At 45.5% G+C, this 24018-nt stretch overlaps 1 protein-coding gene across 3 annotated transcripts; it reads right to left on the bottom strand.

Annotated features, from left to right (window-relative positions):
• Window positions 1-1918: 1918 nt before the first annotated feature.
• Window positions 1919-23940, bottom strand: IQCG (IQ motif containing G). Of its 3 annotated transcripts, none has more exons than XM_027647224.1 (11): window positions 23876-23940; window positions 21233-21320; window positions 19302-19445; window positions 15705-15949; window positions 14585-14713; window positions 12589-12670; window positions 6372-6533; window positions 5673-5747; window positions 3988-4119; window positions 2639-2740; window positions 1919-2147 (listed from the first exon to the last, which is right to left on the bottom strand). In XM_027647224.1, exons 3-11 carry the CDS (start codon window positions 19425-19427, stop codon window positions 2025-2027), a joined length of 1176 nt encoding a protein of 391 aa, XP_027503025.1. In that variant the 5' UTR covers window positions 19428-19445; window positions 21233-21320; window positions 23876-23940; the 3' UTR covers window positions 1919-2024. The 3 variants fall into 3 exon arrangements, with proteins under 3 accessions (XP_027503025.1, XP_027503026.1, XP_027503027.1); XM_027647225.1 differs by having other exon boundaries at window positions 23838-23929; XM_027647226.1 differs by lacking the exon at window positions 23876-23940 and adding an exon at window positions 23696-23822.
• Between the last annotated feature and the right edge of the window lie 78 nt (window positions 23941-24018).

Consider the following 24018-nt stretch of genomic DNA (forward strand, 5'->3'; position numbering starts at 1 on the left):
AGAAAATTCCGTGGAGGTACACTTTGATCCCATTTCTCCATAGCTGGGAAAATGGAGCAGTTCCTCAGAACGGGTTTGGAACACTGCTCCTGTCACTGGATGTGCCCAGCCTGTTTGCTTGGCAGCTGTGCAGCCAAGAAACACAAGTCTCCTGTGGTTTCTACGGATCAAGGTGAGGCTGGTTCGGAGAGCAGCACCCCTGGGATGGGCTGGTGCAGCAGAGGAGGCCAGGAGGAGCTGGAGGGGTGGCAGTTTGCCCACAGTCCCCTGGCAAGAGTCTGTGGCAGCTCCCCGGGAGGTGTGAGCTCACGGGGTTCAGTCAGGTCACACACCTGTGCCCCTGTTGTGACCCCACAGTGACCAGGACAATCACGTTGGGACCTGAGGTTCAGCACACCCCACTTTATGGGAGTAGCAAACCCTGTTCCCCTTTTTGTTTTTGTTTCCAGAGTTTTGTTTCATTCTCTGCTGAGAAGTGAGCGCAGCCCAGCCAAGGCCACGCATCAGATTTCAGGTGTTTGGCTGCATTACTAAAGTGTGCCTGGAGTTTGATATAAACAGCAGAGATCTGCTGCCCCCCCCCCCAACCTGCTTTTTCCATACCTCAAACCCTCTGGAGAGTTTGTGATTAACTTCATTCCTTCCACCCAAGAAGGTCACCTGTTAACACCCACGACATATGGAAAATGCTACTCCGTGGTGAAATGTTGCTGCTGAGTCAGCAGCGCAAGAAAAGGAAGAGTTAAAATTAGGAACGTAACTCCCGGGGGTGCACTGAGGTGCCTCCTGCAGTGGGATGTAAGCACAGTCCTGGCTTGACACTGTACTGGAATTACCCTTGTTCTTAGCACTGTGTGGGGACTGTGGGAAGCAAGTGCATTTGTTTGCAGCTTTGGTACCAGTGCTGGAATGGGAACGTGTTCAGGTGTCAAGCAAGTGACCGTGCTCCAGCAGCAACACCGGTACTTCTAACATGGATTTATCTGGAGCGTCTGAAACTGCAGCAGTCCTGGACAGTCAACTCTGCCTTACAGTGGGGCACCAGCCCCTTTCCCTGTTCAGAGTTCTGAGCCAGAGGGTCTCTGCTCATGGTTTATCTCACTCCCAGTTCAGCTTGGACATGAGGATGTTTGGATGGGGCCAGCACGGGCTGGTCACAAAGACAAGAGCAGACTGGTTTGAGCTCATCTCCTGCCTTGGGAGAGTCAGAAACGAGCCAGTTCAGCTGCAGGGCTTTTTGCTCAGACCTGCACATGATTGACTGACAGTGGTGTCAGGAGAAGGGGTTCCCTTCTTGCCCTCTTAGCAGTTCTGCTCCCCAGCAGATTCACTCCCTGCCTACAGCCCCATCTCGCTGAGCAGGGACGGTGGCCGGGGCGGTGGGGATAGTGTGACAGACCAGCTCCTGTAGGCAACACGTCCAGCTGTCTTTTCCCATTTTTCCTCAGTCAGAAGGAGCTGCTCTGTCTGTGTGCTGACATTGTGCAGGGCTGTGGGAGTGGAAACCTGTGTGCTCTGATTGCACTTGTGTTTGCACTGCCCACGTTCTCCCCTGCTGACCTGACACAGGCACTGGCAGCAGGGAGAGCACAGCTGGAGCCCAGACGTGGGTGTGTCGACCTCCCTGCCTGACCCACAGCAAACACCAGCACTCCAGCCATGGCCAGTGCTTTGAGGGCTGCACAGGAGGTTCCAGGTGCAGAGCATCCCATGCCAGCAAGCTACTGGGCTGGTAACAGGATTACCTCCCACTATCTGTCTTGTTCCCAAGAAGCAGTTTGGGGGGATATTGTGTTTCTCACTGCTTTGATGCAAATCCCCTTTGTGTTGGAGAAACTGTCTTTCTACAAGGGCAGCTTCAAGATCTTGACTGCAGCTGCACCTTAACTGTGTCTGTCACGAACTGTGTTCTCCAGAATTGCCCGAACTCTGTTATATGGTTTATTTTGTCCTGTCAGACAGACTGCAGTGCTCTGCCCAGCAACAGACCTGGAGCACATCTGTGGGCACTTTCTTTATTTTCTTTACTTTTTCTTTTCCTTCCCTGTTTCTGTCTGCACTGCTGCCTGTTCCTTCAGAAGCTTCTCGAGGGCCTGGTAAGGGCCAAGGAATCTGCGGACCATCGTGCCTTTCCACCAGGCCTGCACCTGGAAGTGAGAAAGAGAGGCCTCAGGGGAAATTTCTTGCTGGGGTACCTGGTACAGCTCAATGCCAGAGAGTCTTTCCTGTGCTCCCCAGACACAGGAGGGAACCTCCAGCCCACACAGCAGCCGTCAGGCCTTCCTGATTGCACTGGAAGCACCCACAGCTGGGGCAGGGCGTCTGTGGCTGGTGGCAAGGGACAAGCAGAGGCACTGCCCCATGGCCCTCCCTGTGTCACCCATGCAGTGGGGCTGATGCAATGGGCACAGCCCCAGATCATTGCAGGAGACTGGCTTCTCCCCTTTGGCTCCCATCTCAAACCTGGAGCCAACTGCTGGCTCTGAGTCAGAAAGGGACAGGCTTTGTCCGTTGCTTGTGCCACCCCACACCAGCCAACTTTATGGGGCTGTTTTCTACCTGGACAAAGCCTGTGGCACAGATTATTAACTCCCAGCTGCTGATGGAGCAGCATCGCCTCAGCTTTGCTCCCCTTTACCTTCAGGGCGCTCTTCAGCTCCAGGGCATCCTGCTCTCGTTGTTTTTTTCTATCCTTCTTTTCTGTTCGGTCAGTGATGATGTTTTCCTTGAACATCAGGCACTGCAAGAGAGCACAGGGGTGGCAAAAGCCACATGACAAACACATCCCCTAAACTGCAGGGCCAGCCTTTGAGGCTCACCGTGCCCAGCCACTTGCCAGGGCAGGGCAGGGCAGGGCAGGGCTCACCTGGATCCTGGTGCAAGGATTCTTCTCCTCTGGCTGCCTACTCATCCTTGCTACTCACTTCCCACAGCCCTGCCAGAACTGCTCAGGCCTGTGGGTCATGGGGTGGGTCCCCACCCTGTGCACCAGGGAGCTCCAGGGCAGCGCAGGGGTAATGTGTGACTGTGGACCTTCCTCCCCCACCTCCTTTGTTTGATCTTTCCTGAATGCAGATGGCAAATGTTGCTCATTACCACTGTCAGTCCTCAGGCACTTCGAGCTGCTGCCAGAGTGGAACCTCTCAAGGCCTGGGTGTAATTAACCCCCTGATCCCGTGCTGTAAAATGGCCGTCTGACGCGTCCCAGGCAACAGCTGGTGGTGGGGAGGACGTGTGGTCCCTCAGGCTAAGCAGCAGAGGATGTACAAACACACTTGGGACTCTGAGATGACAGTGCACAGAGTGAAAAATGAGCCCACAAGCAGGAAAACATCAAACTCAGTCCCATCATCTCAGACCCACTGACGGTAAGGAATGATTACAAGTTAATTCCTTCTGGCTTTAAAACACACATTTTTCTAGACACTTCTCTCTGCCCTGTGCTGTTGTTCCACTGTGATCAGAGCCCAGTAGTTAACCAAGAACCCAGTGTAGGGCAGGAATGGTTCTAACTGGAATCAGCTCCCTGATAACAGCATTGTGCAGCTGGGAATGTGTGTGTCTGCAGGAAGGGATGAGCTGCCTTTTTCAATTCCAGCCTGTGTTATCCTGATTTTGCTAGAAGGAGCTGGAAGAAGCAGATCTGTTCAGACTAAGGCAGCAAACTAAGGTGAGGTGTACTGATGGGATGGGACAGTGTCTTTGCCCCTCACAAGTGCTGTCAGTAGCTCTCTCAGTACTTGCTGGTATTTGAAAATAGCTGTAGGGGAAATATCATCATCCCTCCTTGATGTCACAGGTGGCAAATGGAAGATGACATCTCGGTCGCTGCCTTCTCAGGACCAGTGTTTATAATTGCACTCTGTGCCTCAAAGTTACTGATTTATTTTTTTTTCCTGTGGTCCTGGTTCCTTATCTGAATGAGGGTAGGAAAAAGCCTAGTGCAGTTTTGCGTGGCTGAGCACTGAGATGCTGCTGATGTCTTACCTCCTTGGCAAATTTCTGCATTGTTTCCAAGTTCTCTGCCTTCAATGCTCTTAGGTCATCCAGTTCTACTTCTTTTGCGTCAGTGTCATTTTCGTACTTCTGCATCCAGTATTCCAGCTTCTCTTCCACCTTCTGCATGGGGAGGAAGTGATGCTCAGCATGGTGCAAAGAGTGCACAGGTGAGAGGTTTGCTACTATTACATGGCCTGCTCTCAGGAGGATGGTGAGAGTCCTGTAAATGGTGCATGGTCAGTGTTTCTGGCTCATCTTGGAAGGATCAAGCCCCTAGGACAAAATGACTGGATACAGGATAAACTGCTGCTGGCCTGCAGGCCCCTCACTGGAGTTCACCATGGCAGCCACGGCACTGAACTGGGGATAAGGAGACTGGGTTGGGCTTTCAGGGGTGCATGAGGGATGGAGAAGCACTGGAGGTTAATTTTGTGCAGTCAGTCCTGGTGAAGCAAGAGACAAGCAGAAGCCATTCTTTGTGTGTATACGGGGGTGGGGGGTGGGGGGGGGGGGAGGGTGTTTAAAAAACAATTTGTCAGGGGAAAGGTTTTATCCTCTGTCTGACTCCTTATCTGCTTTCTGGATTAAGCACCAGGAATAAGGTCCCAGGGGACAGCACTTCACGCTGTTTCAGGTTGTGAACTTGGCTTTGTCTCACTCGTGAATAGGGCAGGTGTTTCTGAAACAGTCACACAGATGACTTCCTGCCATTCACCAGTGACTTCTCCATAGCAACAACCGTGATTGCTTCCATGGAAAAATAATCTGAGGAAAAGCATCAATCTTATTACGGCATCACAGCTGGACACACGAGGGAGATGGAGGGCACGGTCATCCTCCTCTCTGCGGGCCCCTGCAAAGCCACCAGCTGCTGTGTGAGCACTGAGGGGCTGTGCATGGCTGTGTGCTGGAGGTCAGACAGGCTGCAGTGTGGGCTTGGACAGTCCCCTTGCTGTGAGCATTGATCAGAGCAAGGCTCTGGGGTACAGAGCAGTGTTTAATTGCTCACAAGATACAGCACTGGTTTGCACTCAAATTACATTTTAAAAAATGTATTATCTCCTATTAAATTTTGTACTGGCAGTGACATCAGGTACCCTGCAGAAGTACAGGTTTTCTTCCAGTTATATCATTTATGAGAGGCTTTGCAATGTTAACACCACAGGGACATTCATGGTTGATTACTGCTGAGAATGTGCACAGTAGCTGTGGGTTAGCAACTCTCCAGCCCTGATTCTTCCTCAGATAAAGATAAGGCAAAACTGGTCTGGCAGTTTGTGTAGTTCCCTCCTCAGTGTCCCCTCTGTGCAGCCCTTGGGCAGTAGGTGCTCTTCCCCGAGGTGCTGGGAGCCCCAGATACTGCCAAGGAAGCTCTAAATAACATTCCAATCAGCCGAATACAACTACCTGAGGGAGGAAAAATCTGCGACACCTGAATAAACAATGCAAATTATTACATGAACACTAATTTTAAGGAAATGTACCTATATGTAGCAGATCTCACTTCTGGGAGAGCTGGGTTAATTGAGACATGAGGATAAGTAATCATTCTAACTGCAGCAGCCATGAACCTGGTACATTTGTGGAGCAATAACTGTTTTTCTTTAGGTATTAATTGATGATACAGTGTTTATAGGTTGCTATTTTAAGCATTAGCTGACAGTCACACATACCTGATACTGTTGCCTGAGGAAATTTTCTGTCTCCGTGTGGAGCTGAATCTCCTCATCAGTTTGGTTCTTCAAGTTCTGTGATCAGTGCAGACAGAAAATGCGAGAGTCGGTGTTAGTGTGTAACACACTGCTGCTGAAAGCCAAGATAGAGTGCTGGAGCTCTGTGTAGTCCACAGACATTTTTTTCCAGTGACAAAATTAACTGAGGCAGTCCTTGCCCCTGGGCCATCCATGAAATAGGGACAATTAGATCAGACCTTGATCAGTCAAAAAAAGATGCTTGCAAAACCAAAACAGTTTTCTAGTCCAGTTCACCTTAGGTCCACAGGAGCAGCTCTATCAGCACAGTCTGATGGGGGCAATGCTGGGAGCTCAGGCTGCCTGTGTGCTAAATACCCTTGTAACTACCCCTTTGGACATACTTATGGGTCTGATTTTCTGACAGTGGCATTACGTTAAGCATTCACAGTCTCCTGCAGCCACACCATCCGTGCTGTTGCTGTTTGCAGGACCATACAGAGAAGCAATGGAAAATATAAAGGTTTCTAACCCCGATGAGTTTTCAGATCCAGTTCCACAACAAACAGTTGTGCTGGTGACTATAATAGAGAACAGGAAGGGCATCTGGGGAGCAAGGGAGGGCTCTGCCCTTCACTGACTGGAGTTGCTTTCCAGTATGGGCCATGGGGAAGGGCTTACCTGGATTTCGTTGTTCAGGGCATTCTCTTCCTTGCTGCATTTCCCCTGGGTCTGGTGGATCTGGAGGTCTGTATCTTTCTTCATGTAGGAGCTTTCTGTGTCCAGTTTGGCAGTCTTCTCTTGGAGTTTGTCTTTGAGGCGATCAATGATCTTATCTCTGTTCTAGTGGAGACAAAAGCAGCACAAAAGCAAGCCTGGAGACTGAAGTCAGAATGCTAAACTCAGAAGAGACAAGGCTATAGGCTTCACACTTTCCCTGAATGTTGCTCTATTTCAACCTCTGCTTCAAAGGTTAGTTTGATTTGTAACTCACACAGATGGCAATAAACCCACCAGCAAGGAGTGATTACCTCTGGATACGGTGGAGTGATGAACAGAGTGGGACGAGAAGCCAGGCCTTCTGGTCCCTCGTGCAGATATGGATTCAGACATGTTTAGTATAAACATGAAAGAAGCCAAATAATTTTAGCCACTTGAAGCTAGGCTTTCCTTATACTAACTTCTTGGATTAGACCATCTCAGTGAGTGAGCATCTGTAAGAGGAAGATAATGCTCAGCCCCACATAAGCCAAAATCTGTTATCCTAAAGTAAACTTTATTCCTTGGATTCACTTTTTTCTAGTTATGCAGCAACTATATAAACTCAAACTTAGGAACCGGTGCAAATCTAATCCTGTCTTGCTTATATGTTTAAACAGTTATTTCTTGAAATCTTAACAGGTAGATGGTGCCCACTTTGTTACAAAAACATACACCCAGGGCAAGGAAGAAGTGTCAAGGAAAAGCTGACTATGAGCTCCCAGCCTCTCCCCATGCCTTGTTTTGTGATGGAGCTGAGCTTTCCCTTTCTATTTCTGCTCTGCAGAGCTCCCCCACAGGCAAGAATCCTGAGTGGTTTGTCCAGCTTTTGGAGCGTGCTCAGGAAGCAAAGCACACTTGCTTGATTTGGGACTGCTGTTTTGTTTACTCCTTTTTAATTAATTTCTTTCAGTAACGGATAAAAGTTCATCATTTCAGGGCTGGAACTTGGAAGAACTGCCTGTAAAATGAAAAACTCTAGACTTTTGTATCGAGAGTTAAGAAGGTCATCAAAGCAAAGCCTCCTGTGCAATTATGCAGGATCAACGTGAACACCTCTGGTTTGGCACCCAATTGCTCTGTCACAGCCTTTCTCTTTGCTTTCCTGCCATGCTGTGATGGCTTTGATATTCATCAGCCAAACCTCACAGCTGAAGATAAAGATGAAATGCCAAAGTGCCAGCATTTAAACCTTTTGAAGCCCACATATCTTGTCTCTGAAGTACCTCACATTCCTTAGCTGTGTAAACATGGAAAAATGCCACAGGAAGAAGCCAGCTCAACAGTGCTGTGTTTGAAAGCCTCTGCAGCATGACTCATTTGGAAAAGGTTTCCTTATAAGAAGAGTTTGGAGCAGCTAAAAGGAAAGTCCTTACTTCTGCACTCCTTGTCTGACATAGTTAGGAAGAGTAAAGTACTTTTATGAGGCTCAGGACGACTGGTGCCCTTGGCTGATGGTGTTTTGGGGGTTCAAAGGTCAGGCGTTCTCATGCTTTTGAAGGTTTCCAACATCAGATACTATTTTACAGACATATCATCATATGACTGCAGACAGCTACAGACATGAGCTGTTTGTGCCCTATTAAGGCTTCTGGTAATGGCCTTTATTTTCCCTGGCATGGAATTTTGGTGGCTGTTGGGAGGGGTTGTGTTCCCAGCCTGTAGACATGGGAGGTGAGTGTAACATTCTATTTTGAGATTGTCTTCCTGGGTCATGGTGTAATCGTGTCCACACTGAGGGGTTGGCAGAGAGAATGGGGAGATGCTAATGGAAAAAAACCAATGTTTTGTGGTGCTGAGCCTCTGGGAAGTCAAGTGCTGCTGATGTCAGTGTGTTAATCCTATCTGCCAAAGATCTGCAAACAGGCCAGAAAAGAAGGGTTCAGCCTAGGTTACAAAGCACTCGGAGATATGAGAAGAGCATGAACATTTCACCAGGTTATTTTCTTTCTCATTTCATATCTGAGTAAAGCAAAAAGTGCTTTTGATTCATGCCTCAGCCGGGATGGGGGCCCATCTGCTCCCTGTTGTATGGCATGTTTGTGGTTTGGATTTGGTCTGTGGTGTTGTAAAAGATCCTGGCTAGGGGTGGGGAGTCTGGGGGCTTGGTTACACAACCCAAAGCAGATGCAAAACCCCTCTGGAAGTGAAATGCAAAACCCCTCTGGTGGTTTATAGCAGCGTCTGCCTGGAGAGGGAAAGTCATCTGCAGGGATGAGGGCAGCTCCTGCTGCTGGACCTGGCACTGCAGATCTGGTTCAGTGTTTGGCTGCAGGGAGTAAACGCTGCAGTAAATGCCCACAAGCTGTGGGCACCGTCTGCAGAGTGTGCTGTTCCCTGAACTTCAGGGACAGGCACTGGGAAAATGAGTTAATATTTATTCGTTCTAGTTTATCGTAGCAAAGGTCCCCGCCAGGACACGGAATGCTTTCATAGCTGATGCAGTAAATCTCTGGGCTGCTTATTTGGGATGACTTCAGTGTTGAATCTGCCAAACCAAAGATGCAAAATCATTCCTCGTGTCCAAAACTATCAGAAAACTGTCAGAGACCAAGATCAAAACCCAGGAAATAGTTGTCGGGAGCCAGTCTGCTTCACAAGCAGGTAAACAAGCTGATTTTCTCTGATCTCTCAGCTCACAGACATCAGCCAGAGGCCTGTCTGCTGTCACCCGGTGCCGCAGGAGTCTGTCCCGCAGATGCTGTTTGGCTGCAAAAACAACTGCACTTAGCTGGAGACGTTATCTGCACTCCCGTGTTTTAATTTACTTTGATTTATCTCTCTTGTAAGTGCCACCAAGATCTCCCAGCTCTTCCCCAGCAATTAGTGTTTACAGTCATTTGAAATACATCTGGTTACAAAAGTAGCCAACAGGAGTAAACAGTCTGAGGAATTCCCCAGCCGTCAGATGAATCTCCTGTCGCCAGCAGCACTCCCCGTGCTGCCATTTGGCAGGGGAGGGGGTGCTGTGCTCCGTGCCAGCAGCCCCGGTGGGGAGCCCTGCTACCTCTGCCTTGCTCCCACACCCAGTGCCTCGGAGCTCAAGCCTCTCACTGGCAGCTGCAGCATCTCATCTTGCAGAGCCTGGAGATATGCTTAGATCTGCACACCTGCTGCAGCCTGGACCCGCTCCCCCTGAAACCACAACGTGTGGCCCTACAGACACTTCAATGAGGCCACAGCCTGCATCTCTGTCCCAGCTCCAAAACATCCCCATGCTGCACACCTCCAAGGAATGTCAGGGCCCAAAGGACAGAGAGGCTGGCAGGTCACCCAGCTTCAACAGAACAGCTTCTGCAGCCCTCTACCAGCTCACATACAATCCCAACAACTGTAGGAGAGAGCTGGTGAGAGGCAGCTGCAGAGGGAGCAGGACCTCTTGGCAGCAGCACTCCTGTGGAAAGTTGTGCCCCTCTGGAGCCAGGTTTGGATCTGGTGCACCAGCTCTGGGCCCTGCTGCACTCCCTGGGGCTCTGCCAGCAGTGGAATGAAGTCATGCAGAAGCTCAGGACCATCACAAACCTTGTGCCTTCTACTGTAATCACCTGGTGCATTTCTCCAGTAGAAACATGCACCAGTGGCTGTGTATATGTGTTTAATGCATTCCCTAGAACACTCCATTGATGCATTTCCTGGGAGAGGAAAAGGGAAGAAACATGATGGATTTTAGTCATACTACTAAAAGTACGATCAGGTGGGGCACTGATACAGTGGAGCTGGATGTGTTATGACAGCCCACACAGAATTGAAGTTATGGACCTGTTTTCACTGGTACCGTGGTGCAATGGCTTGGATTCCTGTCTAGTTGGTAGCTGCAATATTACTGCCTGTTACACCACTGCTTGCACACATGTATGGCACAAGTGTACACAAAACCTGCAGGACATAAAAAGTCTTCAGGCGAAGAGCAGTGCAGGAATGCTAAAGTTTACATTCCTAAATTTTTATGTGAAGGTGTATAATTCTATGTATTAATTTGTTTCAAAACCTGTACAGACTGCCATCACTTGTCCAGGAAACCCAAGAAAGTGAGTATTTTTATACAAACTAGAAAATGAACACTGCAGCAGCAAACAGAGCCTTGCGGCCAAACCTGAGCTACCGGTGCTGCTCCTGCACGGAGGGGTAAGAGCAAAACCAGACAGATCATTTCAGCTCCTTTACAGACGTCAGTGCTTTCCAAGAGGAAAGAAAACAAAACAAGAACATTTAGCATTTGATTTGTGTTCCATTAGAAAGAAAAATGAGCTGAGCAGGCTAATAAAGTATTAATTAGCATCTCATTAAGAGGTAGCAAGAATGAAAATACATATACACAGGAAACATGAGTGAAGCAAAGGCCGTGTTTTTCTGGTTCCAAGATTACATTTGCTTGCTTTTGTTTTCTCATCCACTAGGCTGGAGACAACCATGTAGGCTTTTGTCTACAGGTCTATGCATTATTATTATTATTGTTGTTCAAAGTACTCCAAAATCAGCAAGCTGTATTTTTGTTTTTAATTTGTTGGCAAGGTGACAAATCGTGCAAGTGTCTGTAAAACTGCCTACGGGAAAATCCCATATGAAGCAAATAGAAATTACTCTCCCTTGGGAGACGCAGTGAGACACCATTATTTTTGGCACGGGAGGAAAGCAGTACTTGAAAGTAGTCTTGTCTTTGATTTGTTATCAAAGCCGAAACTATAAGGAAGCCCAGAAAAGGACTTCTAAGATTAAAATATTAAATACCAGATGAGTGCAGATCCCACTTGATGAGGCAAAACCCAAGAACTGATTAGCACTGAAAGAACAAGGAGAAGAGCCTCCTCTCGGCACGGGAGCTACGCACGTTCTTATGACTGCAAGAGGTAAGAGAGGAGCAGGTCAGGACACAGAGAAGTGCCCCTTGTCTGCACAGTGCCAGGACATTGCTGCTGGTGCGAGTTGGGATGGTTACAGCCCCCCATATACCAGACCTTGGGAAGGCATTAAACCAGAACTGGGTACATATACTGTATGCACAGATGTGGTGAGGTTTGAGGAGCACTACACAGAAGGAGAACTCCCTCATCACTAGCTTGGGGAGTGGGAGAAGAGAAACGTCTCAGGAGCCATCAGTGCCTGACTAAGAAGGGAAGTGCAGAAGCAAAAAGATTTGGTTCTACAAACCAAACTTCACCAGCATGTCAGTGGCTTAAAATTCCTCTGTGTAGTCAGCTATATCCTGGCTTGATTACTGTCTACACTATTGTCCAAAGACAAAATTCAGTGATACCAGTTCTTTCCTCAGATGCCCTTGCTGTCCTCTTGCTCACTACTAAACAAAGTGTCAGATTCTTGTTCCTTCCTCCTGCCCCTGTACAGCCCTGACCCTTTCGCTCGTTTGCTATCACACACTGTCTCCTGCCCTAGCAGGGCCATGTTGCATGAGCATCAAGTCTGAGCTGTCTGGTGAGCATTTCACAGTGACCAGTGAAAAGCCATTGAATTGATCTGCACTTGTGTAGCAAGTCTGACATTTCCAGAATGCCCCAGATTTACTGCTCATGCACACACTGTTTGCGTGATGCAGACAGAAGGGCTGAAGCTTTCCAGAAAGATCAAGTTGACAGCATATGTGCAATAACATTGATCTGCCCTTGTGTAGGCATGTTTGGGATTTTCTAATGTCTGGAAGCCTAGAAAAATACTTTAATGGCATTTTTCCCAGACAAAAATGTAGGTAGAAAAATGACCTGCCCCTATACAAGGTGTCTGTCTTTCTATTCTTTCTTTGTCACATTTTCTTTTGTGCCAGATGATCTGCATGAGTATGAGAGAACCTTAGACACTGCTATCTGCAGACAACCTTTTTCTCACTGATTGCAGGTATCTGTGCTTTGCCACTCCCAGCTGTGTTCTGAGGACATTCCAATTTGATCATGATGATTATGAGCATTTTGAGCTCCCATTTGAAAACCTCTGGACACTGCTCTCAAAGTCATTAGTGGGCTAATTCCAAATACAAATCTTTATTGCAGTTATTCTACTTCTATATTCCTAAATTATGGATCATTCTGGATGCCACAGGTCCTCCCTGAGTACTAGATGCTGGGCAGTAGAGTCGAGCTTGCTAACAGGCTTCCCCCCTGGCACAATGCCCAGTGCTAAGTGCTCTCACCTGAAGGTCTTTTGCAGTTTGTCTCTTGACATCTTGCAGCTGTTTCTGGAGTGACTTTATCTCCTTCTTTCCTTCCTCCTCCCTGAAGAAAAGTGGGAAAATACAATCACTTCAATGTATCAAAAAAGACAAGAGCTGTTTACCTAGAAAGGGAACTTCCTGTCTCCTGATACATTGTGGAAAGACAAACAGAAACTTCTCACCAAAACTACTGACTTGTTCAGTAAATCCTGAAAGAAGAGGTGCACAAACAGAGCAAGGCGGATGGGGATGAAAGGGAGAATGAGCCAAAAAACCAGGGGATGCTCTTGTTAAAAGCCTGGAGTGGACTTAAGGATGATGCAATTCCTATAGCAGAAAGGGAAGATGCCTGTCATTGAGTCACAGTTTCTACATTTCAGTAGATTCTGATTCTGTGCAGAAGTGTGTCTGAGCAGCAGAGTGCCAGCTTGTGTGTCATTACATATGGAGAATGTTTTTTTCATATTAGACTTAAAATCTTCCGAAAAACACCATCTTAGGTTCTGAGGTCCATGAAGGGATCTAAGTGAAGGCCAAAAGCTAGAGAGGTCCATCTGTCTAAAACAAAGCAGATGCAGTAATGTTTTAGGTGGTATTATCTTATTTCAGTCAGAGCACTTACCTAAGCTTTTATGCTCATGATTTGATTTAAAACCAATAAATACTACAGTTGGCACCTGAGACTTTGTATCCTATCCCAACCTTATAATCACACATGCATTTAATTTTCAGAGTCCTTAGCTAGTTTGATTGTGATGAACAAAAGCTCATGATAAGGAGTCCCACTGTCACTGAAGATGCCTTTCATAGTGTATTCACACAAAACCAGGCAAGTATTTATTATCTTGAAAGACAGATCAAGTTCATTCCATGAAAAGAATGTACAGAAGAACAGAGTGGCTAGACATGATTGACAGAATGGAATAAAAAGCATTATGTACTTTCTCATTATAATCTGTCTGCTCCTTTCTGCCCTCCAGTAGTGGACAGTTATTCCACAACCAATTGCTACTCTCATTTTTGCTTTTTGTCCCTTCCATGGATAAACAATAAATCCCTTGGTTTTAGACAGTGGAAGAGTTGGGTTTCATGCTTGAAATCACGCATTCCACTGGAAGCTGGGGATTTGCCCTGGAGGCAGACCCCTGAGCCACTGCAGGAGCTGTTCCAGTAGGTTGGACTCATGACAAATCATGACTTAAAGCAGCTTTGCTGTGCACCCTAAATGATGGGCCTGAGCTGCTACACAGAGCAAAGTAGCTTTAAAGTGGTCAAATGCTTGTCTGATGACTGTGATTCTCTCTGACAGTCTTGGGGTTGAACCAGAGATTTGCATGCTAAAAAATCTCCAAGCCTCCAGTGCTCAGAAATTTGAGGTAAGGAACCACCAGTGCTGAGATGATAACAAACCTGTACCCTGAAAGATTTGGGACAGAAGAGGATCTACAGTGCAGTGGCTGGCGGATTAGCCTTAAATAAGACAACTCCTCTGTCACCATCTGTGCTGAACCCTCACTGCTGCTGGGAAAGGGGAGCCAATTAGCATATGGGTCAGAGCAGATTCTCCTGGGCATCAGATCACCTAAAGGCCATATGTTGCTGGCCCTGGTTTGAACAGATTCTCTGCTGCTCTAGCTTTCACTGGGGACAGGAGTTAAAGATCAGGGAGCTCCTATATCACATTATGTTTTAATTGAAATGAGACAGCATTTGCATTAATGCAGACACTGATGTGTCCACTGTGGTTAAAGCTCAGGCAATTCTTAGCTCAGATCAGTATCAGAACCATTCACTAATTGTTTCTGAAAGGAAAAGAATTGCAGTTTGTAAAGCAAGCAGAACAATTCAAGTTGAAAAAGTAGAATCTCTTCTGTATTTTGGTTTTATTGGGTCTTTTTCCTTTTCAGCATGCACTGAGTGGGAATGGGTTTGGCTTTCAGCAGTTAAGCAGAGAAGAACTGAACACAACACTGACCTGATGAGGACATCATAAAACTTGCTCTTTTTTTCCTTCTCTCTCTCATTAGCTTCTGTTAGGCTATTAAATATTCCCGATTCCTGCATCTTTTTCATAGTGACAGCAATTACATCACTTGCATACTGCCTGCCAGGAACAAAAGGAACACAACAGTACTTTACAGGTGTCTGGCACCTTTATCCATTACTGTTTATAGATAAAGGTAAGGAAATAAAAGATCTGTTTTCTGTTCTTACATCCTACCAAACCCAGGAGTGCTTCTCCTATGGTATCTGCTTCTTGTACATCTGAAAAACTCTGTATTAGGAGTTGGTTGAAGTTTATCATTTAAAAATGCTGGCTGTGCTGCCATAAGGAAGGAGGCTGCTGGCCTGCAGTTGTGGTGACAGATAGGTGGATCCTGGAAAATGAGGCCTGGGGATGCAAGTAAGTGTGTCTGGGGGAGGATATCTGGATGCCAAAATATTCCAGTACAGCCCTAAGCTGATCTTAACAAATAACATGGGCTTGTCCAGTTTATTGAATGTTATGGTGCATATGGCATTTATATTTTGGCAGCTCCCCCCCCCCCCCCCCCCCCTTCAATCTGTCTTTTAAACCAAAGGCTGCTGGTATTTCTGTAAATCAAGACACTGGATTAGGTGCAGGAATTAAGTTTGTTTTAAAAAAGAAAGAAAATATTTAGTCTTATCTGTTCTATAAAGGAGAATGGCTCTAACTGCCACAGAAACTCTGTGTGCCCTGCAGAATGAGTTCAGGAGAAAGCTCAGATCCCACTTTTCCTGTGGGATCTGCTAAGGGAACCTGACTCCAGGTACCAGAACATCAGCACTGATTAGTGTCTGGCATGAATTCCACCCAAGCAACCATTATCAACTGGGTAATGTTTTGCAGCTCCATTCAAAATAAACTGCTGGTCATTATGGGGCATCCAGACACAAGCAATGGCCAGAACCAAATGGCCTATGAACCTAGATCCCACTGTTATCCTTAGAGGAACTTCTGGACCAAGTCTGAAGCACTCTGACAGTGAGAGGGTGGGGAGCATGTATTTTTGCTTTCAAGAGATAGACTGAGAACTTAACACCTGAGCATCCTCCACAGGTGCTTCACTCACCTGTCAGCCTCAATTTTCCTGAGCTTCTCTGCAGTCACAGTGCTCTGTTTCCTGTCCCTTTTGGAAGGCTGATGGGTGCTTTTCCCATCTTCAGTTTTCCCCATCTGCTGCTTGGGTTCAGTGTTTTTCAGGACCATAGATGTAACTGTTTCCTCACTCTCTTGCCTTGCTGACATAAGCTCTGGGTCATTAATGTCCAGCTCCTTCTGGGTCTCTATAATTTCTTTCATTTCCTGGATGCCAGTCTAAAAGGGAAGAAGAGACCTGCTTGCACACTGAACAGCAGAAATAAACCCTCTGCAACATTATGTGAGAAGAAGAAAGATTAATAATAAACTAGAATAAAGCTTTACTAAGAGCAGTTGATAGTGCCTGTTACAGTCTGCAAAGAGTGGAAGAGCAGAAACATTTATGTTGCTTAGCTTTGAGCACACAGTGTAGCTTATTGATGTTTATGGGCTCAAAAGGTGAATTCATCCGCTCCAAGAGATGCTGGTTCAGACTATGTCATTCCTGACACGTCCTTAATGGCCTCCAGCAGTGGAGACTACACACCCTCCTGCCAGTGCCAGCACCTCTCAACAATCTTTACCGTAAGAAAGTTTTTTCTCCTCAGCAGCAGCTGAGCCCCTGGCTGGTCATCCTGGTCTCTGTAGGCACAGAGAACAAATCATTGCCTCCTTTTTTTGCAGCAGCTTTTATGCACTGGAAGACTGTTAGCCTGTTTCCCCTCTGCCTTCTCTCCATCTTAGGCATTTCCCACTGCCTGTCACCATGACCTTTGCCCACAGTATTAGTGTTATAACTAGAGCCATGTGGAAATAAAAGTGACAGACATCAGCTATCTGCTTAGCAGGTTTTTTGAGAGAGTGACAGCAGAGGAAGTGTAGCGTGAATTCTAAAATGAAATTCAAAATATTGGCAGCTCTTTCTGCATGGAAAGTTATCTTGTGGACGTGTACTATTTTATTAATAAAAGGCAAAGGCCCAGAAAAAGCAAAAAGAAAAATTATAAAATCGGCTAAGCTCTTGCTTCCAGGAATTTCTCTGCTTTATGTGCTATGGGTGAGAATGCAGGTGTGTACTCTGGGACACTAAAAGAGAAATTTTTCTTGCCTGCCTACCAGCATCTCTGTGGCTGAATACTTCCTAGCAGCAGTGCTGACACCAGCTAACACAGTCACTGCCAACCCCATCCCAGTCCACAGCTGCCTGCTCCCCACCCTGGATGCATGGGGAAATGGATAAAGAGCTCACTGTGATGAAACATTTTCCATCAAAAAGGAGGGGGAAAAAAAGGTTATTTTTGGCAGCACCAGTTCTCAGTCCAGATTCTTCAACAACCACACACACACACACATTTGTGCCAACAGAGTGCAGAGAGGGCAGAGTAAAAACAAGTGGTCAGGGCAGCAGCTGTGGATGCCAGTAGTACTTCCAAAAAGTTACTTGTCAAGTGAGGCTCCATTAGTGGTCTGTGAGGGTACTGCAAAGGGCTGCTTCCTTATCAGTGTCTTGGGCAACTCTGGATGGGACGGATCAGCCTCTGGCAGTGCCTGACTCCTCACTGACTACAGAAGGAGGCTAAGTAACTACGTGCTTAATTTTTGGACAGTTAAATTTACATTAAATGAATCACATGCAAAATATACCCAGACCAATGAAAATTATGTAGCGAATTAGTAAAAAAAGGTTAAATAGATGGCTGTACTTCAGAAAGAACTAATTTTGGCAAACAAACTGCTTTAATATCATGTAGATTTTATGAGTATTCTGACAGATGCTTTTTAATGTCTGGGAAAATTCAAGACAGGCAATAACTGGATTGTCTGTAAACATTAGGGACTTACACATGACCAAATAACTATGTAAGAGCAAGAAGTTTGTAAACTGCCTGAGTTCCCATCTCCTAACAGAATTTTGTCGGTTGCCCAAAATTCAGCAAATAGAAAGGCTGCCTCCCCCTGGGGGATGCACTGTGTGAAGCAGTGTACAAGAGCATCTAATTTGGTAAAATCAGTGAGGTGCTGGCCAACACTGTGATTAATCCTCTCAGAAATGTCATCAATTGACATTTAGATGTCAATCTTTAAAAATGCCATTGATTTGTTTGACTGACAGAGCTCCAGGGTGCTTTGGAAATACAGGTCTTCTACAAATACAATGAAAACAGGCAAGTGGATACTGAGAAACAGGGAGGAATAAAAAATTACAGAGCACCAAAGTCAGCAAGTTGCTTCCCTAAGCCATTTTCTTGTTTCTAAATTGTTTCCTTCTCGATTTGTTTTGGCATCTTTAAGAGCAGAAGTAGGGCTTATTATCTGGGATAAAGTTGTGTACTAAGCAGTGACTTGGTAAAAATGAGCATCTGTGATTGAAAGGTGAAGGTATTTTCTCTATAATTTAAGTGTACCTTCAGTAGGTCTATCAGCCTGAATCTGTGTGTCTGAAGAAGGACAACTCCTACTGTCCCAGAGAAAAGCTCTTTTTCTGTGTTTTGCTGCTGGCACATAAGAGGTTTCCCACCATCTCAAAGAGGGAGAAGCATCCTCTGCGAACAGATGACGCCGGCTCATAGGAGTCTTTAAGGGGAGGAGTGCCCTCTATGGCACAGTCTGAGCATCGTTCCCGCCCTGAAATTCCTGTAACTCCGGCTGCTGCTGCTCTGCGATGGGTTTTTCGAAAAGGTAGTATGGCAAGGAAACACGTGAAAAACATGTATATTTGCGTTCCTCTGGCATTCTTAACTGGTACATTAGACAGAGTGAACATCATTAGATGTGAAAACTCGGATCCCAGTTTTTATTTCCATCCTGGTCTCACACTTTTTTCTTGAGTTCATCTTAAAAAAGTTTCAAACCTGCTAAAACTGGAAACAGCCTGCTATGTCACTTAAAATATATGACTACAGAACTTAGAACCAGTTACCCCTCAGGATGGTCCCATCCTGTTTCCTACGTCTAACAGCCACCAGAAACATCACAACACCTTCCCCCACAGCAACAAACCTCTGCCTGAACATTAGGCCTTCTCTCTTCATATCTCTGCCCAAACCCTCTTAGTTGCAATACCTATTAGAAATCAACTAATGATTAGTGATCACTGAGAAAGGGTAGTTACTAATATATTTTGAAGTGCATCTTTCTTAATGCATTGTCTGTGGGAACAAAAGGAACTTTATCATGGACTTAGAGAGGAACAGAATTACCCTGGGTTTGAGTACTTTCAAACCTCCTATTCATTTCCACTTTTAAAATAGCTGTGCATCTCCATAAGAACCTACATATGTTTTGCTTCCTTTTCCCTAATCCTTTGCTAGTCATCTAACCACCAAGATTTAAAACTGTTATCCCAGGAAATCCATTACAGGTCAGTAGGGTCCTCTGCAAAGTCTTGACAAAGGCTTCTCAATGGTGCTGTGGTATAAGCATTAAAATTGGTCATCTGTGCACTTCTATTGTGTTTCTTCACCCAGGGGTCATGGAGCATTTACAGAAAAAATACTTGAGTTGATTTTTTAAAAATGCTGGTAAAAGACAAGAAAAAAAAAAAAAGAAGATATATATTTTTTTAAGCAGGGTGGATATAGGCACATACATGGCTGAGGTCTGTCTTGTCCTCGTCTGAAATTGGCATGATGTATCCAAGAATTTCGAGCTGATCGACACAGTTCTCCAGCACAGCAGCAAACAGCAGAGCTTCCAGATGAGTGACTTTTTCCATTTGTTTAGTCTCTGTGTCCTTGCTAGGAGGAACAAAGATAAAAGATACCAATCAGAAAAATACTATGGTGTTAGTAATGTTAGTAACAGTAGTTTAAACTAAAGGTAGACACAAAATAGCTTTATTTGCAGCCTTACATATACTTCCCTGGCTTTGTTTATAGCCTTGCATACACTGTTTATAAGAGGAGCCGTGCTCTGCTAATGGCTGCATTCAGGGACAGTGGGAATGTTTAGCTTTCACAAAACAAAGAGGTCCTGGTCCCTCCTACAGCAGATCTGGGTGGACAGATGGGGAGGGAATGGATATGGGGTGCACAAAGTGAGTGGGGTGCCTCATCCTTCAAGAGGGAGCAATGTTTCATAGTGGACTTTGGGAAACAACAGAACGAAGGTGCCTTTTTTGAATGGAAAAAATTAACTGACGTCTTATAAAATCACAGACAGTGAACCTTCATGGCTTAATCATTCCTCGTTATTTACTGTGTAGCCTTCACAATTCTATGATCCCAGTCCCCTCAGCAGGAAGTGTTACCACCTTAAGATGCTGAAAGTCAAACAAGAACCAATTCTTGGACTAAATAAACTATCTTTAACATTCTGTGTTATTTCACTTGAAATTGCTCTTCAAACATGAAACTACTCTGACATACATTTAAGCACCCCTTTGCCTTGCTTACAGATGGAATATTGTGAAAGCACATTGAGGGTAAGGTGGAAATTTGCTATTAAAAAATACCTAAGAAAACACATGCACAATAATGGAGAAATTATCTGAGAATTACAATGTTTTAATAAGACACTGGACAATAGCTCCAAAGCCTGCATGTACAAACCAGATATTTATTGTATAACGTGTAGCACAACTGGAGTCTGTGATGGCTGAGGTCCTGAGTGGCATTGCAATTGGAAGCATCAACATCCACTAACAAAACCTTCATTTGGCTGCTGTAGCTACAAGTGGGTTTGTGCCATCTGTAAAACTCTTGAATAAACATATTCTAGTCCTGCAGAATATTACAGTCCAATCTGTAAGTGTGCCAAGGAAATACATCAGACAGTACCTGTTAGCATAAGACATGGCCACAATTCTATGAAAATTAGAGGTTTGGATGCAGTTGTGCTCTGGATCACTGGAAGTCAGTGATATTTCATAAGCAAGTGTTTTAAAAATGCAGCTCTGAAGCTGTTATCATTTGTCCTGATACTTTTTTGTTGTTTTTGTTGAAGAAAATATATTAATTTGCAGTTGGAACATGAAGTTAATTTCATGTGTTCAGGAAAAAAGGGCCATTTCTCAGTTCAGGTTTATTTGATGTCTGTTAGTACAGAATAGGTGAAACAAAAATAACTTCAATTTTACATATTTGTTTCCTGGTGTCCCTCTGTTGCAGTAAGTTGTTTAATGCAACATGTGTTGAAATGTGCTGTCCTTTGTAACAGGACACAGCTCTCCTTGTGGAAAAGATTACAGCTGGAAAGTGTGCCAGGGGCACTGACTGGGATTGCTCTCTGTAAATACATAGGAAGAGTAGATACCAGGGAGAGACAGAAGTATTTAAGTTAAAGGATAATACTGGCCCAGGGTCAAAGGAGTGTAATTTCCCCTAAGCCAAGCAATTATGATAAGGTTTCTAACTTCTGGATGGATGAAGATATGGAACAGCCTTTCAGACAAAGTAATGGTAGGGGCACCCTGATTTATTTCAAGAAGCTGCTTAAATCATGGCAGGAAAAGATAACAGCCAAGCAGTGATTCTGAACATTGTGTTCACTGTCCTCCTTGTATTATTTATACCCACTTACCTAATTAATCCCACTGTGCAGGGCTTTTGATGACAAAGATGGAACTGATTTCATCCCTTTGCTTCTGAGACTTTTTCCTCTCCTTTATCTTAATTTAAAAAAAAGAAAAGTAACATCTTGAGATAGGAATCCAAAAAAATAAATAGCAAATAATCTGTATAATAAAATAAACCCATCACTTTTCCTTTCTTTTCAACCTTGGAATCAATGATAGAAGTGGAGATGCAGAAATTAAGTATTTTTACATCAAGAAAGTCAGACAGTGTCTTTTTCCAGTCCACAGGCACTAATAAAATATTTTTAAATGTTTTACTCATTTTTGTCTTTTTCAGAAACCTAAGATCCATGTTTTGAGTCTAAACAACATGAGAATAATCTATTACATGTGCAGTCCTAATGCTAAAAATATGATGAAAAAAGATGTGTTGGGAGATAGCCATGACAGATGATTATGGCAGCATTTTTGAAAGAAAAAAAAATGCAGCTCTCATAGGAAAAAGTTACTTATTTGGAAACAAAGGAGGATGCAACAGCTTTTCCTCTTTCTCATCAGCAGCTTCTGCCCAAGAGAGAATTAACTCAGGATATCAATGTTGCTGGAATGTTTCTCTAAAGCCTTTGCTCCTCCTGTACATCTCCTCTTATATCCCTGCCCTCACTCAGGAGATCCACGTGCCAAGCCAGTAAGCTCTGGTCTTATACTGACTTGGAAGTGAGAGGGAAACCACTGTCTGGGGCATTAGGAAACTCTACAAACAGGAGCTGCTTGCTCTGGATTTCAGTGTCAATGCAGTGCCCACAGACCCTCCCAATGCAGCCACTGGCACTGCCCTTCATTGCTGTGTTTGCTGAACTCCCTCATTAAACTCTATTAATAATAATTAAAAAAAAAATATGTAAAGGATTCAGCTTCCCCCAGGAGTTTTGGTTGACATTCTTTCCCTGCTGATATAAAGGGAAAGGAAAACAAATCAAGAAATAATTTTTAAAACAACTGTATAAAACGGCCTGGCCCCCTGTTCCTTTGGGGATTGCAACTCCCTCTGCTGTGTGAGAGCCCTGGATGTTCATTTCTCCCACCCTGCTGCCCAATACATGAAAATGGCTTCAAAGGCAGCATTTTGTGCAGCATCCCTTTTAGTCAGCTAAAGAGATTCTGGTGAATTCCAGTGATAAAATGCATAGCTGAGGTTGTCACATCTCCTTTTGCTCTCTTTGGCAAGTGATTGGCATGGAGAGGTGCTGAACATCCACCGTGGCAGCAACTGCGCCAGAAATCACAAATAGCTTCATTTTTACAAAAAAAAAATGGCCTTACAAAACTCTGCCTCTGGCTACAAATGTTAGAATGGAAGGTGCTCATTTGAAAAAAAAAATAAGGCAAAGGGAAAGGAAGGGGAAGGGGAAAGGGAAACCTTGAAAAGCTGAAGTAATCTTGATTTTGGCTTAGCGGTGCAATTTAGGTTTCATCCTGACTCTGGAGAAAGGCTCCCTCAGAGCTGCTGTGCTCTGAGGCTGTACCAGTGAGAACCCAGGAGAGCCCAGGAATGAAAGATGTGGTGCTACTTTCAGCCGTATGTCACAAATGTGTCTAAAACTATATGGGACAGGGAAATATAAGATTTAGGGAGCATTTACTGGCTGTGGCATCTCTACTGCTGGAAAACAGTGTTTTCACAGACACTGTATTCTCCTCAAAGCAAGGACTGTGTCCTTTCTCTGTGTAGAGGCTCCATGCTCATATGTTATACTGTTAACTGCGTACATGACTGAGTGTTGCTTTGCTTTCTACCTCCTCCTTAAAGTAGAAGCCAACAGACAATTTGGAAAATTCATTATATTCCATCACTTCTCTGTTCCTACTTTTTAACAGTTTAATCTCTCTAAGGAAAAAGTCTGCATCTACATGTTTATAAGGCATCGAGAGCTTCTACACTTGCCCAGCAAAGTACAGATAGATTTAACTCTCCTCCTGGATGGGGATTTAATTCCTCACTCCAGCTTCTCAGGTTAATTAATCCCTCAGGTTCAAGCTCTCCAAGCCCAGCTGGTGACAAGATGTCAGTAGATTTTGCTCAAGATCCATTTTTTCATAAAAGCACCCTGAGCACACATTCCAGAGCACTCGGGAACAAAGTGACAGTGCCAGCCAGGGCACATCTCCTATTGGAGGAAGTTCCTAAATCACCTAAAGCGGTCTGAAAATGCACCTGAATGTGTGGCAATGTCACGCAGGGAAGTGAGAAGAATCGGGAGTGAATGACTGTGATGTGAGGAAATGATGACTACGTGCTGCCAGCTGTTCTTATCTAGAAAACACAGGGATGTAAGACTTCATTACAGGGATTTGAGTGTAGAAACGTGTTTGCTGTCACTGAGGCGATATCGGAAGTAAAATAAATACGAGATGATTCACTAATTCAAGGTGAGAACAGAGGAAGACCGGCAGGGCCCGGAACCCACCCCGAACACCAAGCGCTGTCCTTCTCCTCCGCGAGCTCGTCGGCTCGTTCCACCGCCACGGCCGCTTCTCGCTCGCTCTGCCCAGCCCGGCCGGGCCTCCCCTCAACTTCCCACCGGGATTTTCCCCTTTCCCCGCTCCCACCCCCCGATCCAGGCGCCGCTCCTCCCTCTCCCCCTCACCGGGACGCGCCGCCCGTCTCCATGGCAACCACCACGCTCGGGGGCCTCGCGGGGCTGCCCCGGCGGGCGCCTGCGCGGCGGGTCTAGGGCCGCCCTTCCCGGTATCTCCCGCTCGGGATCGCCCCCGGGGGGACGCTGGGACG

The sequence above is a fragment of the Corapipo altera genome, unplaced genomic scaffold, assembly GCF_003945725.1.
Source record: "Corapipo altera isolate COAL_440 unplaced genomic scaffold, ASM394572v1 113, whole genome shotgun sequence".
Lineage (NCBI taxonomy): Eukaryota > Metazoa > Chordata > Aves > Passeriformes > Pipridae > Corapipo > Corapipo altera.

What these genes read in the sequence shown, in the direction of transcription:
- IQCG (XM_027647224.1), bottom strand. Translation starts at nt 19,427, where the DNA reads ATGGAAAAAGTCACTCATCTGGAAGCTCTGCTGTTTGCTGCTGTGCTG. An exon ending in TCCTCAGGCAACAGTATCAG is followed by an intron (nt 4,120 to 5,672) that starts GTATGTGTGACT and finishes CTCCCCATGCAG; the next exon opens with AAGGTGGAAGAGAAGCTGGA. An exon ending in AGCTGAAGAGCGCCCTGAAG is followed by an intron (nt 2,148 to 2,638) that starts GTAAAGGGGAGC and finishes TCTCACTTCCAG; the next exon opens with GTGCAGGCCTGGTGGAAAGG.